Source organism: Cheilinus undulatus, linkage group 7, assembly GCF_018320785.1.
Source record: "Cheilinus undulatus linkage group 7, ASM1832078v1, whole genome shotgun sequence".
NCBI lineage: Eukaryota > Metazoa > Chordata > Actinopteri > Labriformes > Labridae > Cheilinus > Cheilinus undulatus.
In genome coordinates this window covers 14,683,875-14,703,358 of record NC_054871.1, presented here as the reverse complement: position 1 = coordinate 14,703,358, position 19,484 = coordinate 14,683,875, and the positions used below count along the sequence as shown (strand labels likewise).

Here is a 19,484-nt window from a genome sequence, read left to right as displayed (position 1 = left end):
AGTTATAATTTCTTACCAGTTATTTTTATTGCAGTGTCACTGGGGTGTACATTGCTTTTTATTATTTCAGAATAATCTGACGAACGTAACAGAGCATCAGATTATATTTTAAAGAAAGCATCTATGTAGTTTGATCGGCTGTATTGTCATCTGAAAAAGTTGATCATCGACCCAAGTTTTGAGTGGGCATGCCTTATATCATTATAAGTAACACTCCTTGACCATGCTTAAATGCTGAGCTTGCAGTTTATACAGTTCACGTATTTGCCTGTCCACCATAGTTCCTATGTAGTACTTGTTTCCGTCGAATCTTTCAGCGGAACACATCACACGCATGCGCAATCGTCTACACAGTGGATACGCGCTGGAAAGACGTGATGGACCTCAACCGTACCGTCGTTTAGTTTAAAGACCTTCGTGCGTTGTATATGAAAAAGGGTTATATTTTAAAAAATGTAAAACTCGCGTATTGTGAATTTTTTGAACACTGCAAACTACAAAAGACGCCTTGAACCAGTGTTAGCATGGCTAACTAGCATATGTTTTGCTAGCTTAGCGACGCAAGGAAATGGCTCTCCGCTGCTTAGCAGTATCTCTTAGTCCGTCCATGAAACGTTTTTTGAGGTAGTAAAGAAACCAGCTTCGTTGGTATGCCAGATGTCATCGATGCAAGGCAAACATCGTTGTCGCTTTATTCTGTTAACAAGTGAAACGATTTCACCCCGTAGTCAGCGACACCTAACTATAACTGTACATTTTACTTGTGTAAGTATGTCCGTCCAGTCCTGATAAAAGAGAAATAAAATGGACAAGGACTTGCTCAGACAGTGTCTGACATATCACGGACAGTCACTGCTGGACAAACTGAAATGTGAACAAACAGAAAACCCTGACTTTCAAGCTGTGGTGTCCGACCTGTGCAAGGCCACGCGGGAAAGGTATGCAAACGCAAGATCTGCTGATCACCTTTATTCCGTCCTTTTGTATTTACTCTGGCTTACCTTTTGTGTTTGCATTTTAACCTTGCTCTAGAAAACCTCTAGACCTGTGTCTCTTGGCTTGATTGATGATGCTTTCCCCCAGAGTGCATGTCTTTAATTTGATATTTAAAGGACTTGGCGAGCATCTGTTTTCAGTGGTGCTATATCATGAAAGCAGGGTTGGAAACTTAATTTTTCGCCCACCTGCCACTTTGGCTGGTGGATTCAAAAATTCATGAGCCACTCAAAGTTTTACCAGCCACGTTATTGTAACAAGCAGCTCAATGTGATGAAGTATAACATAAAAATAAAGGATTATAGTATTCATTATTAGTATTTAGCACAGTAATCACGATCTTGTTTCTCAGTCAAATTCAGTAGATAAGGAGGGAGCTGGTGCAGTAATGATCCAAACTGTTGCTCATTATAAACTGCAGGTTCAACCAGTTTGTCCTGCACTGGTCTTTGTGAAGATTTGTTGCACGACATACTGGGGCACTGTACATTTATCTGGCATTTTCCTGCATTATGAGAAATATTTTGTACGCAACTCCACGCTGGAATTAAAGGCTTGTCTTGCCATATTGAACTGATGAACAAACTACTGGTTTAAAGACACCTTTAGCAGACAGATCAGGCGCAGCACTACTCATATGATACTGAGTCAGATCATCCCAGCCCACAGCTAACTGTAAACATTTGACAGCAGCCGTGACATGGGGAGGAGAAGGTTGGGTCGATAAGTGATTAGGTCCGCTCAGTTCTGCTCATAAAGTCGGTTGAAACAAGCAAAGAAGCAGGACTCGATATATGCGAAGTCATTGTAGCATTACTTTAATCTGCTTGCTTTGGTGGCTGCTAGGTTGAGCAAATTCACCAGACACTGATCAAAAATATCTGCATTTGGCTGGTGGTCGGTGCTTATTTTCCACCCTGCTTGAAAGTATAAAGGTAAGGGATTTCTCGACCCCAAACCATGCCTTTCGTTAAAAGTGTCAGGAGCATAGTCAAATGACTGCATTTCACATTTAGTCCAATTTGGTGTAGCATTACTTAAAGAGATGGATTTAAACATGTGCTTACATAATCTGATCACTGACAAATTAAAGATCACTCTGCATTACTGTATCTTTCTGCCAGGTGTGCAGTATACAAACATGACATATTGTTATCTGACGAGCCTCTGCTTTTTTTTTCTGTCTGTGCAGCAGGATTGAAGTCCAGGACAACCCTCTTGTGGAGCAGTTTATCGCCAGAAAGGCCGACATCCTCTTCTGTCCAGCATGGAAAACCGCAACAGTGCAGGAAGAGGAGCATGTAGAGGAGGAGGAGGCTGCAGGTGTGTTTTGGTTTGACTAGATTGCCACCTCTGTTTAAAATTATAAACTGTGTTCATTCTTTAGAGAAAATCTGTCCACACCAAAATGCTTATACAACTTAAATCAACACAGGTGCTGATATTTTCTCACTGAGGTGCTGCATATATTGTTAATTAATCATTTCAAAACCATCTGACAAAACGGGGCATCAGATTATATATTTTAATCCCAGCAGCTGCTGTTTCAGATTCATCTGAAAATAGTTGATCACAAAGAAAGCTTAAAGTGACAGAAAGCAGTTCTTCTGATTGCCACATAGGCGCAAGTTTTGACTGGGTTGGCTTTATATCACTGATAATTAATGCTTACTTTTCTTCATCGTACTTGAATGACAAACTTTCATTCCTTATATCAGTGGTTCTCAGCGTTGGGGTTGGGATCCCCTTGGGGTCACCAGACACTGAAAGGGGGTCTCCAGATTTCCTAGAAAACAAACTTAGAATGCTTTTTAAATTACACTGTTGCCACTTTACAATAATTTTGCCAATTTTTGACTCATTTAACCCATTTATCATTTTTTCCCACCAGTTTTAGCTCATTTTTGCCACTTAAAACCCATTTTTGTCAATTTTAAACCATTTTCACTACTTTTTCTGCCTGCTTTTGCCACTTCTAAACCAATTATTGCCAATTTCCACCTATTTTTGCCTCTGTTGACACATTTTTGCCACTATTAACCACTTTTTAGATCCATTTTTGCCCATTTCATGATTTGATATGCCCATTTTTGTTAGTTTAAACCATTTCTGCCAATTTCTGCCTATTTTTCTGTCTCAGTTAACCCTTTTTGCCAGTTCATATACATTTATTATCCCATTTCACCAAATTTCCACCCATTTTTGCCAATTTAAAGCATTTTCAGTAGCTTTTCAATCCCTTTTACCGCTATTTGTGCCTATTTTTGCCACTTTAAACCATTTTTGTCATTTTTTTGGTTATATTTTTCCCCTTTAATCTTATTTTTGCAACTGCTGACCCATTTCTTATACTTTTAAGATCCAATTTTACCACCTTTTCCACAATTTTTGGCCTTATTAACCCATTTAAGCCAATTAAAACCATTGCAATTCTTAAATATTTGTTGCTTTGATAAGAGGGGTTATTTTTCAGGTTAAATATATATAATATGGATATCACAGCTTAACTTTACAATGAACCATGATTTTGCTAACCTCCTTGGGCCCCAAGCTTGGCTGGGCCCCAGAAAGCTCTCCCTGTTATCCCTCCTTATGGATGACCTGGTCTGCACATGACTGTTCTTGATTATGTATGGCTGTGTTCAACCACCTTCAGGTACAGTGGGGGTCCTCGGTCTCCAGCACCTTTGTGTTTGGGGTCGCGGGCTGAAAAGGTTGAGATCCCCTTCCCTTGATACAGTTTGGAAGAGGTCTCTTTTTGATTTGAGAAAATGCCCGCATTTTGCACATGGAGGACCAAAGCAACAAACATGTATTTTTAAATTGAAGGATGATTAATGCAAGTTTATTCAAAGTAAATACAGATCCTGTTAGCCTTTATAAAGTACAGCATCTTCATGTTTCTACTTCATTCTTGTTATTCCCCAGAGCCCTTTGCTGTCATGCCACCAGTGGAGTTATTCATGGAAGTGTCTTTCGAGGAGAGGAGAGCCATGCTGTACAGGGACTTGGAGAGAGGAGACATTGTGGTGGGGAGAATCAACAACATCAGAGAATATGGCTTCTTTCTAACACTGCTCTGCACAGCAGGAGGGCTGAAGAGAGACATAGAGGACTTGGAGTTGTCGGTAGGTCAATAATTTCACTCAGCTAAATTTAAATAAGGCTGTTTACACACAACAGAATAATCAGACCTGATTCCCACCTTCCAACCAATGTCAGCAAAGGCGTAATTATTTGATGTTTCTAGAGATTATCTGACTAGATTTTCCTGATAATAAACATGGTCAATATTTATGATAAGAAAGATCGCTAATCTGGAAGCAAAGTGCTGATGAAGGAAAAACAACAAACACAGTCATGGCAGTGATGGTAAACAGAAGGCATAAAGTTAAGTCAGTCCATCATTATATGTGCAGAATTCTTGATGTTATCAGTCGGCCCTTTTTATGTAACGTGCCAGCTCTGTGGTCTTTGGAGTTCTTGCGTGGTTGGTGTTGGTGTGGGTGTTGGTGTTCTGCAAATCTTGCATCTTATGTAAGCTTATCACAGGCTTGACTTGTTGGCATGTTGTGGGCTTCAGCTATGAATATTACACTATGTTTTCTTTATTATTTTATTTTAATTTCACTTATGAACAAAGAAGAAGAAGAAAATACCAGAATAACAATAACTGAATAAATATGCAGGAGATGCCAAAGAAACCCATATGGGCTTGACAAGTTGACCTCCTAATATGAATAATTAACACTGAGACAAACAGTTATAATACAAATCAGTACTGTACAGATGATTAAAACCACAGTTAATAAGGTGTTAAAAGAGGAAATTAAGAAAATATAAAGGTGTCGTGACATTCTCTTCAACTTCTATGAATATTCATCTCCCAAGGTTCAGAGTTGCCAACGTGGCAAACAGTGTTTCAGATATTAACAGAATCATAATTACTGTAAAAGCTGTCAGACATCACTCATGATGGAATTATAAAGAACACCTGTGTGTATATTCAGTGACATCAGTTTATCACCTATAGAAATGTTTCAGACAATAAATAGTTTTCAGTTTCCCTTTCGGAAACTTTTAATCTATTTATTTCATCCAATAAAGACCTAAATATCATCCCAAAAATGAAGGTAAACCTTCTAACCTTGTTTTGCAATCCCCTGTATCCCATCCTAACAGTGGACTGTAGTAGAGTTTAACAGGCCATAATTGATGTGTCTAGCTCTATGCAGGATTGCTAAAAAGATAGGATGCTTAAAAGGTAAAACAGTGTTGAACTCTGTACTTATTTGGTTTCATGAAGGTTGAAATAGTACCCCAAAATGTAGTCAAATGATCTCTATGTATCTTGCTTTTGCTTTCAGGCCCTGTGTCACATCAGAGAAATTCCTTCCTCTGGCAGCCACGATGATCCTCTCTCCTACTACCAGATTGGGGATTTTATCAGAGGTAAGTGTCTTTTGAAGCGTTGACATTACGCTAATTTAGCACAGACTTTCCTTGCCCACACAGCTTCTTCTTAAGACTGCAGACAAAAGGTCATAATCAAAGAAACCCTGCATGAACACTTATGAGCAAAGACTGCAAGCCGTGATTTTTGGCTGACCGCTGAGGTCTGCCCTACACTTGGGTCTGTATGTGTCTGACTGAGTGAGTGAGTGAGTGAGTGATGCTACTTTCAGAGTCATACAGAGTTGCCCTATGACCAGAGTTTAGTTGTACTGAAAGCAGTAGGTAATTGCTGCCCCAACTGCTGTAAATTCCTCAGATATAGCTTTAGCATTGTGTCCATTTTAAAGAACTGGACCACATTTTTGTATGAGATAAGAATAAAAACGCCGACGAATCGAACTGTGGAGCACTTCGCTCCCTTTCTAGTCTATCAGAGCATTTCCATAGCTGGCACTCTAGACCGGCAGCGGCGCGTGCCTGGAGCGGCATTCTGCTCCGATTCGTTTCAGATATGCTGCAGGTCTATTTCAGCGCCGGCTGCTGCCAAACCTCGTAAATTCACAGTCTTTCAGAAAGCACCAACCATTGAAGTCACAAGCGTAGAACATCCGGTTTTAAAAATTAAACACAATGCACGGACTCCCGATCGTAAATCATCATTTTATCAACATTACATCTCATCCTGCAGCGAGAGCAAAGGGTCACTGAGAGGTCAGTGGGTCACAGAGCTACAATGGCGCCATTGATGAGGAAAAGTTAACTTTTGGGGATATTTAGCCAAAGAATTTCGCATAAAACCACAGATCCTTTAAGAAAACATTAACCTTTTAACTTCCTTATGTACTCACTCAATGGAGGAAGCAATAATATCATGGACTTATACTGGAAAGGATGATAAATTAACCCCAAAAGATAAAATCGTCTGCTGCTGACATGCTATTCCTGCGTGAACTCGATGTTCTCCCGTGATCTCTTCTTGCTGATCAGGGCTTGTGCGCTGCGGTGCAGCGCTGTAGACACGCTTCCAATGGGTGAGGTTGCTCGCATTTCAGTCGGAGCAAACCCACGGCGCGCACACTGTATATGGAAATTCGGGGTAAGGCAGCGGTAGCCTGCACAGGAGTCGCACATGCACACAATACAATTCGTGGCTCTGATTGGCCCGTCATGAATGTGACAGACAGAATGTTCCTCCAATCACTTTCTGAGGATTTTCTGAAAAGTCCTGCCCTTCCCAAACGTTTCCCTTTGGGAGCTTTCCCAGATGAGTGTCAAATGTATTCATGCAATGGATATGAGTGGATCTGACGTGTCACGTTTGCTTTTTTCTGCTGATAGGGCTTTATGTTTTAAACCTTAGAGTCCTTAAATTCTCAAAATCACTATGCCAGAACACACAATTCATGCAGGCTTTTCAGCAGGCATCACAGATAGTTGTAATCAGCCATATACTAGGTTTTAACCTAGTCTCGTTTTATTTTTATTTGTGCTTTGTGAAAATTTGAATGTGTTTCAAAAGAGTGTGTAAGATCTGCAACAAACATTATTTTGATCACTTTATTGACTTATTAACTTTAAAATTATGCTCTTGATAAATTACCATTAATGTTTTTGTCCTTTGTCATAGTAGTTAAAAAAAGGACATATTCAAATTCATTGTGTCATTCTGTAGCTGCAGTGAAAGATATCGACCGCTACCAGGAGAAAATCACCATCTCCCTCCACCAGGCCTCTTTGTCTTCCAGCTTGGAGAACATCAAACTTGGTGTCATTCCCAGGGAAGAGTTGCCCATACACTACAGGTAACTTCACAACATGACTGCACAGAGCATAATACTGGACTATAGTTGACTTTAAGGGCCATAACTAATTAAGCTTTGTGCTAGCTGAAATAAAATTGTCATCTTGTTTGTTTAATGTGTGCTTCCTATTTGTTACACAGCTAAATAAGCCCTCAGTGAACAGCTACTTGTAGCATGGAGTGCTGTAATTGTCAAATCTGTGCTTCGTGTTTTTCTTTTCAGTTTTCTTTTTAGCCTGAAACTCTTTCTCTTTACGTCTTTAGTCGAAGTGTTCGAGCAGCAGCTGACTCTAGTGAGACATACGAGTGTATACTGCAGAGTTGCCATGGTTACCACAACCCTTCGGTAGTCGACTATTTGCTGGAGAAGGTGGGAATTAGTGACAACCATCCACCATCAATGATGAGAGGACTACAAAGGTGAGACATGCTGTTTGGCTGATTTTTAACAGTGAGTCAAACTAAATGTGTAGTAGAAAAGAGCTTAATTTGCAAAGTCCTGCCCAGGTACAGATCTCTAAAGCTGCACCTTTCAAGCACAGCTGGAGAATTATTCTCTAGCACCAACCCAGAATTACGCCCAAGTCAAATCTGGACCTCCACAAACTCACTTAATAAGGTCAGCATATGCTTGTTTGGCAAACCCTGTTTGCTGTAAGCTAAATCAGACCCCGGGAAAGTGAGCCAGGTGCCCTCCAGCAGCTGACCCTTCCCATCTCCGCTCCCTTGAGCACGTCAGCACACTGGACACACAGTCCTGCCTTGGCCATCAGTCAGCGTTTAGGCTCCACAAGACTGTAGTAAAAACTGGATCAGCCAAGTGCCGAAATACTCTGACTTTCATCTGCATGCTCAGATACTCTAAGCACTACTGTCCAATTCGCAAGGCCAAGTCAGCGGTTGATCTCGGCCTTGTAGTTAGGGGATCAATGGATTACGCTGCCAAGATAGGTGAACTGTTACACAACTTCTGCGCTTTTGCCATCTACAGACACAGATTAGAGAGCAACATCCAAGGGTTCACCAAATGCCTGGATCTTTGTTTTGGCTCAGGAGACATGCATTCCCAACATTTCAGCCTCCTCACTCAGCATGTTAAGGGCCTTCACAAGAATATCCACAGTTCCACAGTGTCTGTAGAGATCAGAGCATCATCAGCAAAGTCAATATAGGTGATCTGGACGTTGCCAAATGACACCCTGCTACTCACCCCATTTTCCAGTCCATACATGAATGGAAGAGCCTTGGGGCTAAGATGCATGAGAAAAACACACCATACTGTCTTTTTTTTGCCTCGATATCATACATATTAATATATGAGGTAAGATCTAACCTGCTGCTTTAACCAAACACCCATGACTCATAAACAACCCAATACCAGGAGCGTATGACATTGTTGTGACTTCAGATATCACCACAAATACAAAATAGAATAGCATGCATCTCATCTGTGCCAAAAACAGAGGCTAGAATATGTACAAGATGTACAAAGCCACAAAATTTTACATGTTTTCAACATCCATAAACAAAGAAGCCGCGGTTTCTTCCTAACTTGTTTAGCAAACTATATTAGTCCCAACAGGTGGCTGCAATTGAGCTGTAACCACAGCCTGAATCAACGGTGCTGGGTGTGAATTCAGGTGTTGTAGGTTTTCACAACAATAACTGCTGATTAGGGTAAACTTAATTACCACAAGGTAGTTTATTTTTAGATTATTATTACATTCTCACTAGCAGCATATCCAATTTTTAATTTTTCACCATTCTTGTACCTGTTTACTGCATTATTATTACCTTTGCATAAATTATTTGCAGGTTAGTAAGAAGATGTAAAATTCTGTGTTATTATACAGATAAAGGATGAACATTAAATGCAGAAGACATCCTTGCTCAGGTTCGTCTGTATACATTGATTAAATGGATCAACTGCTTGCATAATAAGTATCAAATCTGCACAAAATATCCAGTCTAAAAAGGGCTTCACATAATTTAAATCAACTGCAATGCTCTGTAGAAGTAACTAGCAAACTTTTTTATATGTATTTATTTTTTATGCACTGATAATGTGTTTGTTTTTTAAATTTTAAAGAGTCCTGCTTCAAAGGTGATTGCAGTTTCCTGTGTGTTTCTGTTTTTCCCACAGCAAACTGTTCCACGAGGAAGATTTTGCCTCTGTTATTCGTAAGAAGCAGTCTGCGTCATGGGCCCTGAAGTGGTAATGCTAAACCTTTAATTGTGTCTTCGGGAAATACATGGACAGACCAGTTCTTTCACTGTGATTCATTTATATGATTAAGTCAGCAACTTCACCTTTTGTGTAATGTCTCTTCTCTTAGCTTCATATGATTATTTCTCTGTGTGCCTTGTTTTTCTCTGTCCCCTCAGTGTCCGTGCAGGTGTGGACCACTTCAAACATGGTCGCCATGTAGAAGCCATGAATGAATACAACAAGGCCTTGGATATCGACACGAATAATGTAGAAGCACTTGTTGCACGTGGAGCGCTGTGAGTCAGTCATAATTTAAGTCTAATAATCTGACATAACCAGTAAATTTGCTTTGGGGATTTACAGTCTGTAACAGTCCAACATTCCTGGGAAAGTTCTGAATCACTGACATTCACTCTTAAATAGGAGTGAAGAAGAAGCATGACAAGAAAGTGTACGTCAAAGCTGCTCCTGTTGTCTGCATTAGGATGAGAAGTTGTCTTTGGCTTTCTGCCCGCTAAGTGTCAACCCACTACTGCTTATTCAGCCTTTGAAATGTTGTATTGAGATGTCACTAAGGGAAACTTTATGAATTACCTGACTGATTGATAATGCAGATAACTGCATAACAGCTAAAATGTTCTAGTAATTACTGACATTACAAATGTATGGCAGCATCACGGAATAGTTATTTTCATCATAAACAGGGTGTTAGCTGCTCTACTAGTAAGTCCTCAGCATCTCTAAGTAAATATGAAAATGTTGCTTATAATTTCCTTTAGTTCACTGTAGGACCTTCAGGTTTCTTCTTGAATCATTTGTCTTTGGAATAAAGTTGGAAACACTGTTTTAAAAGTGCATGCAGTTATCATTGTAACTTCTAAATGGTGAATAAAGGAGCAAATGTTTGCTCATGAGAAGTTGGGAGTCAAAAATGCATTTATTTTTTAAGCTAACTGATGGCTTAAAAAAAAAAAGGATAAGCACTCAGTGAAGAGACTTCTAATCTCAAATGATCCCCCTACCAAAGTAGATTTTATAGTAACCGAATTGTCTTTTAAGGCTTGTATTCTCACAGTGTGCTTTATTGAATATTTACAGGTATGCTAACAAAGGCAGCATCATGAAGGCCATAACAGACTTTGAGCTGGCTCTGGAGAACTGTCCAGATCACCGCAATGCTAAGAAGTACCTCTGCCAGACGCTGGTAGAGCGAGGAAAACAGTAAGAGCTGCCTCTTTTGCTTGTATTGACGAGATTTTGTACTTTTTTGGAATTTTGAAAAAAAAAAAAAGTCATAATTGCAATGCATTCAGGTCCATTCAAAAATGTTTGAACTAAGTACTGAGGAGGCTATCAATGCTTCTTAACAGTGGGATTATTTTGAAAGTATTTTAAGCACTATTTTCAACAGGCCTAAATCTAAAGAGCTGCATCAGTAAAATCAAACTATTTCTCATCCTCCTTAAGGACATCCATATTTAAAACAATCAAAAGAAATATTTCTGTCAACAACATGTTTGCTGTTATTAAGAGAAATAGATTATTTTATAGTTTTGTGGTCTTTTTTCTCATATGAGCTTTAACAGTGTTGGACACCACGCACTGATGAGCGTGTGTGTTAATGTGTGTGCGTTGGTGAGTGAGTCTGTGTGTGTCTCTGCTCTGTCTGCTGTCCAACAGCAAGCATGGCGCATTTAACTGGGGCCAAAACTTCAGTTTTTTTTTTTTTTTTTGAGCTAACAGTGGACTCTATGGCTCAAACAGAGTTTGTTTTGCTCAGTTTACCGCTGCAGTCACGCTATAAGCTTCTGATTGATGATACGCACGGCAAACAGCTGATGGATGTGTGACTGACAGACGGTGAGACGAGAAGGAGACATGAGGCAGCAGCGACTGTTTCAAAGTTACAAAGTCACAAATACCGGCACTAAAAGTGAGTCTGCACACATACACGAGCTAAATAAACGCTGTATTCTCCTCATGGAGACTGCACAGGTTACCAGCAGCAGAATCTCATCAACCTGGACCGTTATGTTCATGTGCGGCTCCACGTAGCGCACGCGGAGGGGATGGGGGTTGGAGCGGTGATCTTAATGGGTCACGGATCAGCTCTGTTTCTTCATTAGCTCACTCATGAACAGTTTTATGGAGTCCAGGGCATCTTTGTGATCTTTTATAATTTCCAGTTTGGTGTTGTTTTCTGTAAGGAGAGCTGCTGCTTCTTCTGTCCGCACAATATTGATCACGCAAGATTGATTTTTCCGCAACGAGATATCTTGCGATGTTTTGATCTCGCGAGATCTCGCGGCACGAGATCTTGTCACACCCCTATTGATTACATTTTAAGAGTAGTTGTCAGGATGTACATTTTCCTATAAATCCCATGAAGTTATTTCATGTGAAACTACAAGGACACAGACGAAGTTTCAAAATATTGTTCTACAGCATCCTCTGCTGTCTCTAAGTACATATTTAAAACATGAATCAATGCCCTTCCTCTTTTTAACCTGTTAGTAATTACAAAAAACATCACCCAGTGGGTTTAATAAAAGAGAGAGAGGACAAGGTAGAGACGGGATTGTTTCTGAGTAATATTTGTTATGACATTGACCGTGTTCTTTTTTTGTCTAGGCTAGAAGAACAGGAAAAGCTCGTAACGGCAGAAGGGTTGTACAGGAGAGCGCTTTCTCTCGACGACCTAAATCCTGAAGCAAAGGAGGCCCTTCACAAGATCACAGACACCATACAGGTCAGTGGGGCGCTACACACACCCACTCCCAGAGAAGGAATTTTGCAGGCAAACAAAAGGTTACGGAAAATTGTGCAGCTAGGCGTCATGGGTATTAAAAGATTTAACAATCAAACCACATTTTGTTTTTATAAGGCTTTTGACGATTGCAGCAGTAGTGTAATGTGAGCGATCTAGGTCACTTATTTAAGCACCTTTATAAATTCCTTGAATGTTTTGAATGCCTAGCCAATTTGTTTGGATCAAATTAATCCAGTTCAATCAAACACTGAAACAGCTGGCGAAATAGAAATCCACCCTGGTTTGCTCACTGTATAAGTGTGTGTGTAAAGTTTAATAAAGTTAGTGAGGAAAACACATGAGCGCACCAAGAAACACAGTTTTCTGTAATTTGGAGTTTTCTTGCTGTGGAATCAAACAAAAATGTAAGTGTCATCTGTGTTTTGTCGGAATTGTATCAAAGTTTGAGATTCTTGTGTTGCAACAGCCCATGTTTACACGTTGTGCCTGACATGCCTCTGCATTACTGCAACTTAGTGGAAAATTGCACACCGGGATGCATAATTGCACTGTTGCGGAATCAGAATCAAATACAAACATGACACCAGAGCTTTGTTCGGTAGTCTGATACAATTTAATAATGGCATATGTGGACGAGGAATGCAGCAATTATGTATGTGAGTCATTTAAGTTGCGAATTTTTATGTTTAAAATCACATGAACCTCGTTAAGAAATATAAATGCTTTATGACTGCCAGAAATATAATAGCAAAATGATAACAGAAATTATATCTTTCCTTTCAAATTAGAGCCATTGTGCAATAAATGATTATAATTTATTGAAAGGATTGATGTGGCACTCTACTCCTGTATGTGTTGTATGTGTTTTACACATTAGTGGTCAAGTTTTGCAATCAGGGGATTTCGTCATCTTGAATTTCTACTCTGTTGTTGTTGCTATGCCTGTAATGCACCCACACTGACTGTTTCAGTCAGTTGTTGGGTAGATACAAACATTCGCTGCTTGGACTCTGTGACATGTTAAAGTTATTTTAGCATTGCTGCTAAAGACTTCAGGTGGAGTGACATTGTTTCACTGCCATGCAGGATGCATCCAAAATAACATTCTTCCCTCTTACTTTCGATTGATAACAGAAACAAAGAGTGTTTAGGAGCCTTTGGGATGAGTTAACCATGACATTTTAAACTTTTGTTAATTGTAACACTTTATAATTGTCTCATCTCTGATGTGGATCGAGTGGTGTGAAGCTCTGTCCATGGTGCTGAAACTTGTCTCACAGTATTAACATGGGTCATGGGTATCGCCATGTCTCTTTTAAACAAATGTACACTAAGAACAAATGCTCAAACTGCTCCTGATGTAACTAATGCTGATGTTGTTACATTCTTTGTCACTGTGGTTTGTAATACTGATGAAGTGTTTTGGTGTTTCTGTGTGTCCGCGACCCTGGGACTCTGCCCTTCGATCCTCAACTGCCCTGGCCTTGTCATCTGCCTGGTGGGGGTAATGAAAAAAAATGAACAATGATGACATAACAACCCCTTCACTGGACATTGTTCTGCACCGTGTTGCCGGTCGACATACGGTAATGTTGAACCAATTCTCTGTCTTACTGGGGGAATAAATGCTGTTTGATTTCTCTACATATCTCTGCCTGTACCTCTGTCCATTCATCTGCTTTTATACCAACTTCCACTGCTGGATCAAACCTCTTCCTCTGTGGTAAATAAATATTTTATATTTCTCAATCATTCAACCCTGTGGGGGCATTGATTTGTCTTTCAAAACCACAAACTTCCCAATCCCTCCCCAAACTTTTAACTCCACCATAATGGGTGATTAAATAAATTTGGGGGCTCTTCTGCATGTCTTTGGTCATGGCATGCATGTGTTTTAAATGTGCTGCTACGGATGGTCTGCCGTTTAATGTCTTGCTTTGCCTCATCGGGCGGCTATAAAGAAATCAATTCGCCTGCGAGAAGAAGCTCTCTCTAAGGAGCAGGTGAAAGCTACAAGCAGCCAGACCAGCGCTGAGAAATTGCGTAAGATCTTAAAAGAGGAGAAGAGGTGAGTTGGATCTGATATTTTTAAGGTGTGGTAGGTAAATATTTTGCAAATAAAACATATGTTAATGTTGAAGCATCAGCACATGTAAGAGAAAAGATTCAGTGAAGGTCTTTTATGCAGGATGAAGAAAAAGCGCAAGAGATCATCGTCATCTTCTTCAGCGTCCTCCAATGCCTCCAGGGACTCCTCCTCTTCTTCTTCTTCATCCTTCTCAAATCGTAGGAGGTCCAAAAAGAAGAAAAAGAAGAGGAGGAGGTCTGAGCGGGGGAGTAAGCGCCATCGCAGGATCTCTTCAAGGGAGAGCAGGCGGAGTGAGGAGGGTAAGAGCGAGAGAGACAGGAAAGAGAAGGAGGAGGATGAGTTGGAGTGGTACCCCGCTCCTCCAAACACCTCTGCCACCTTTCTCAACCAGAAGGGAGGCCCTGGGTTTGGAGAGGAGGTGGTAAAGGAGAAAGACACTGAGGGTAGAAGGATCTCTCAGCTGTATTCTTTGTCGACAGCTTCAGATGATGAAGAGTCTGACTCCTCACACCGAGAGAGGAAAAGAAAAGACAGGGAGGAGAGCAGGTCAGGGAGGAAGAGAAATGGTAGGAGTAGAAGCCGGGGAGGAGAGGAGAGGAGAAGCAGGAGTAGAGAAAGGAGGGATAGAAGCAGAGGGAGGGAGGATAACAGGAGGGACAGCAGCTCTAAGAGGCGCAGCAGCTTAGAAGAGGACAGAAAGAGGAAAGTTTCCTGCTCGTCGGCTGACTCTGAGTATTTAAGAAGATCTGGTTCAAAACCTGAAAATGTAGGGAACTCTGGGTCTGCATCCAAACACTCAGAGAGCAGGAGACATGACTCTTTCAGGAGAGACTCCTTTGATGGTGGTAGGTATGAGAACAGAGGGAGGGAGGACACAGAGGAGACAAAAAGAGAGAAGGACAGTGTTAAGGGGAAAGTAGAAGAGAACAGCAACAGGTCTGATGGAGGAAATGCGGGAAATCATAACAAACAGAGCGAGCTGGTGGGAGCAAGGCCAAAAAAAGACCTCCCTTCTAATCTGTTAGATATTTTCAATCAGATCGCCCAGTTTGAGAAGGAGAAAGGAGTGAAACCGAAATAATGAACTCTAAACCAAAAGTCCAGCATGAAACTGTGAAAAGGATCCTAAACTCTGGGCTGTGCTTCACGATAACTCTGCTGAAGCAGATGCCAAATGCATTGATAGTTGAATGTCCCCACTTGTTGTCATTAATTTTAAATGTTTGAAGAATCTCCTGAATCTTTATTTTTCATTGTCTTAGGGCTTGTGTCCATATTTGCTGTTTTTTGTGCTGGCATTGCCTATAATCTCAGTTTTTCAGAGCTCTTCTCACCAGCATTTATAATTGCTTAGTTGTGACCTCAACTGACCTCTGCTTTTCAAGGAAATATCACAACATGACAGCGATTTTAAAGAAGTCCTGCCCTGGCATAAAGGCTCATTTATGCTCCCTTTACATTCGAAAATAGATCAGTGTTTCTCAAACGATAGAACAATTGCTGCCCACATACTTGAACCTGTTGGAGGACCTGTTATTTTGGGGTAGATGTTAAAAAATAATCCACAAGAGGTCGCTGTTTTACACAGAGCTCCACAACTCCGTCCATCCTCCGCCCAGCTGTTCGATTGTAGTTCTCTGTCTTTGTGTCCAGGTGAGCTTATGTCATTTATTTGTTTGTAGTTTTGTGATTTTTCCTCAGAAAGTTCAAGTAAGTTCCGCCCTTTTTCAAATGATTCTTCTTCATGGTTTTTTGTTGCTCTGGCTTGAACTGTTGTCTATATTGCAGCATTTTGGTGCGTATCTGTTAACTTTGAGAGAAGGGATGATGCATGGACAAATCGAACACAGGGTATGGACAGAAAGCTCCGTCCATTTCTTTAAGCATTTCAAATTTGGAGCATAAATGAGCCTCAAGAAGGAAACTCCACCCTGAGAAGATGAGACAGTTCTGTTCTTCCTCCACTATTGCCGTTCCTGCTTCATCTTAATATTGGTTAGTCAGTCAGAAAGAAACAACTACAGAGGTGGTGCTGTTCAAAAAGTTGACCTGTTTTCAACTAAGAGTGCTGGGAGTGCGGCGACAAAATGCTGGTGCTTATTGTGTTTTTGAGCTCAAGATACTGGGCTCTGACAATGCTGGACTACAGCTTGGTTTTGTATTGAAAATGAGCACTGCCAGCACCAACAATGGCAGCTATTGACACAGACTATTGTTCTTCAGTGTAGACTTAGAGCCTGTGGCAACTGTTGGGAATATTGGATAAAAAAAGTGTTCAAAATTTTCAACTGGAATCATTAAACACATTTCAACCTAAGGCTGATTCACAGTGCTGTTTAAAGCTGTGAATGTTGCATAGCTAGACAAAATGATCCTTCCTCAGAGTCAGCCTTAGAGACAGTAACAGAGGGGAGAAGGGATCCGGAAAGCACAGCACTGTGTACTGCATGTCTGGCTGTGTGACTATGTTGGTTTGTTGTGCTCCCTAGCATTCCTGCATTAGTTTATTACGCAAGATGAGCTACCAGAGGAAGAAACCAAATATAATGCCATCACATAATAAATATGAATGTCTTGAGGCGTAATAAAGGTGGGGCTTCATTGTGTAAAAACATATAGAAACACTCTCCCAAGTGCTGTGATTGTAACCACTGATAGTGGTAAATAAAAAAATGAGATTATTATTTCCCTTGTCTTTAAAACTCCCAATTAATAGACTTTTTTAAATTTCATTCAGTGAAATTACACTGCCTTTATTTGGGTCAGGCATCAATTTAAGGAAGGCCTGTAATTATTTTCAAAAAAAAAAAAAAATCACTAATTTGATCTTTCTTTGTAAGATAGCCCATCCATGCCACCCTGCTGCATTCTAGATGAGTGAGACTGCCTTAAATATAATCACTAACCAGATCTTTGCTGGTCTATGAGCCCCTAATTGAGACCTGTCTCTATTAGAGGTCCAATTATTTGTCAAAACCTGCAGCAACACTAAGCAAATTAAAGGGACTCAGATTTAAATTTGGATGGGCTTTTATTTGAAATTTTATATCTTTCATCAATGACAGATTAAACATCTCCACTCTGTTTTAGTTATTTTAGGTACATTTTGACCATGTAATTTAGAAAAGAAACCCCTATAATGTTCTGACATTTGCCACAGGCTTTAAAAAGTGTATTTTTGTGCTCAAGTTTTTCTTCTAAAGAGGACACTGCCTTATGTTTACTGCCTTGTGCCATTTTGTGCATTCTTTCTGTGGCTGTCAAACATTTTTCACAATGTGACTGTTAGGTACTTTTCCAAGCTTTACATGATACCTATATTCCTGTTCTTTTCCAAGAAATCTTCTCACCTGTAGTTAAACAAATCAATAAAAGATTTGAAATGTCAAAACTACATGTTGTGTCATTTTAATCTGTGGGATTTTAATATTTTCTTAATTAAAACAGCATCCTTCTCCCTGTCCCCTTTAGAGTATGAAATATAGCACTTTCAATCCTTTTACTTAGAAAGTATTTTCCCTGAAGTGATTTTTCTAACAAAGGTCTATGCAGGGTATACCAATTTTTAAGAATACACAGATCTGTAAATACATACATGTAATTTATAATCCCAGTGGATTTCATCATGATAGGCTGTTATTGAGATATGAAACCAGTCTTAACAGTCCATAATGTACAGTATTTGTCATAGTAACACAGCCTACAGCTTGTTTAAAAAGCCAACAGCTGATGAAACAGTTGAACCCAGATATCTGTTCGATTTGGCCCTGCTGGCATAAGAGAACCTCCTCCCTGACAGCAGAAGTCTAAACTCTGCTTGCAGACGAGGCTAAGGGTTTCCTGCGTTGGCTTTGCATGGCTGATATTTAGTTGAGTTAATAAGGGACGGTGTGCAGTTACATTGATCATTTCATACATAAAAAGTGAAAAATGGTTGTATAAGATTTAGCAAGTCACTAAATTCCTCATGTAGCTGCATATAAAACGCATTCAAGACATTCAAAGAAATGCCAAAACAACACGGACTGTATATCTGTCAAGACAAAACAACTTAATTTTTGAACAACAAAACTAATGAAGGTCCCTGGTTAATTTCCTGGTCAGGTCCTTTCTGTGTAGAGTTTGCATGTTCTCCCTGTGCATGCGTGGGTTGTGTCCGGGTACTCTGACTTCCACCACCAAAAACATGCCCATCAGGTTAATTGATGACTCTGAATTGGCCGTAGGTGTTGGTGTGCCTGGTTGGCTGTCTCTACATGTCACCCCTGTGATTGACTGTTGATCTGTCCAGGGTGTACCTCCCCTCTCACCCAGTGACAACTGGAATAGGCTCCATCCCCTGTGGCCCCCAGTGGGATTGAAAATGGATGGATGGATGGTAAAACTAATGAATCCCACTCAGTAGAAAGTGTGAAAAACTATCTAGATTTCACAATAAAAACCTTTCTAAATCAGTTCCAGCTGCGCAAGTCTTCACAATAGATAGGACCATGAGAAAACACTACAAGATTTAAGTTATAGTATAAGTTTGCATGAGCTTCATCATAAGTTTATTAAAGTCCATGCCAACAATCTTGCAGCAAAGTTTAAAAGTAGCTTGCATCATGTTTGTTAATATTGCTGAGGTAACCAAACCAACATATCACTGATAAAAGTTGAAATGTGCTCAATCAAAGACGATTTTTTAAATGGATTATGCAGTACCAAATCCCAGCAACTTTCTCCATAAGAACAGTCTCTGATTGCCCTGTTTTGCAAATGGGGTCATTTTGGCATGAAAGGTCAGTTTAACAACAAGGACGGTGCCCAAGTATAAATGGTTTCTATGAAAATTAGTTAGCAACTCTATTATACTCTAAAAGACATTAAGGGTCAAGTAAGAGTCATTGCAGCATTTAACAAAAAAACAAAACAAAAACATTATTAGACTGTGGCCCACATCATAGTCCTGCAGGAGCTGCAGGACAATCATCAGCAAATAACTGCAACAGGAACCTGTATTCTGTTGATTTGATGCTGCTATCGTACATCATAGATCAGCCTTTCCCAGACTCAGGTATGCTGCAACCCAATTTGACACCTAAAAATTTTCTGATTCCCTCTCAAACCCTTAAGCAACCAAACCATGAGACTCAAATCTTAACATTTTATTTATCATATTTTT

The 19,484-nt window shown here is 40.1% G+C and overlaps 1 protein-coding gene across 2 annotated transcripts; it reads left to right on the top strand.

Annotated features, from left to right (window-relative positions):
• The first annotated feature begins 342 nt into the window (after positions 1-342).
• Positions 343-17,670, top strand: ttc14 (tetratricopeptide repeat domain 14). Of its 2 annotated transcripts, none has more exons than XM_041791095.1 (12): positions 343-938; positions 2,192-2,319; positions 3,925-4,124; positions 5,364-5,448; positions 7,124-7,253; positions 7,517-7,672; positions 9,396-9,467; positions 9,638-9,757; positions 10,560-10,682; positions 12,093-12,210; positions 14,193-14,299; positions 14,420-17,670. In XM_041791095.1, the coding sequence occupies exons 1-12, from the start codon at positions 805-807 to the stop codon at positions 15,399-15,401; spliced, it is 2,355 nt and encodes a 784-aa protein (XP_041647029.1). In that variant the 5' UTR covers positions 343-804; the 3' UTR covers positions 15,402-17,670. The 2 variants fall into 2 exon arrangements, with proteins under 2 accessions (XP_041647029.1, XP_041647028.1); XM_041791094.1 differs by having other exon boundaries at positions 2,189-2,319.
• Positions 17,671-19,484: the final 1,814 nt, after the last annotated feature.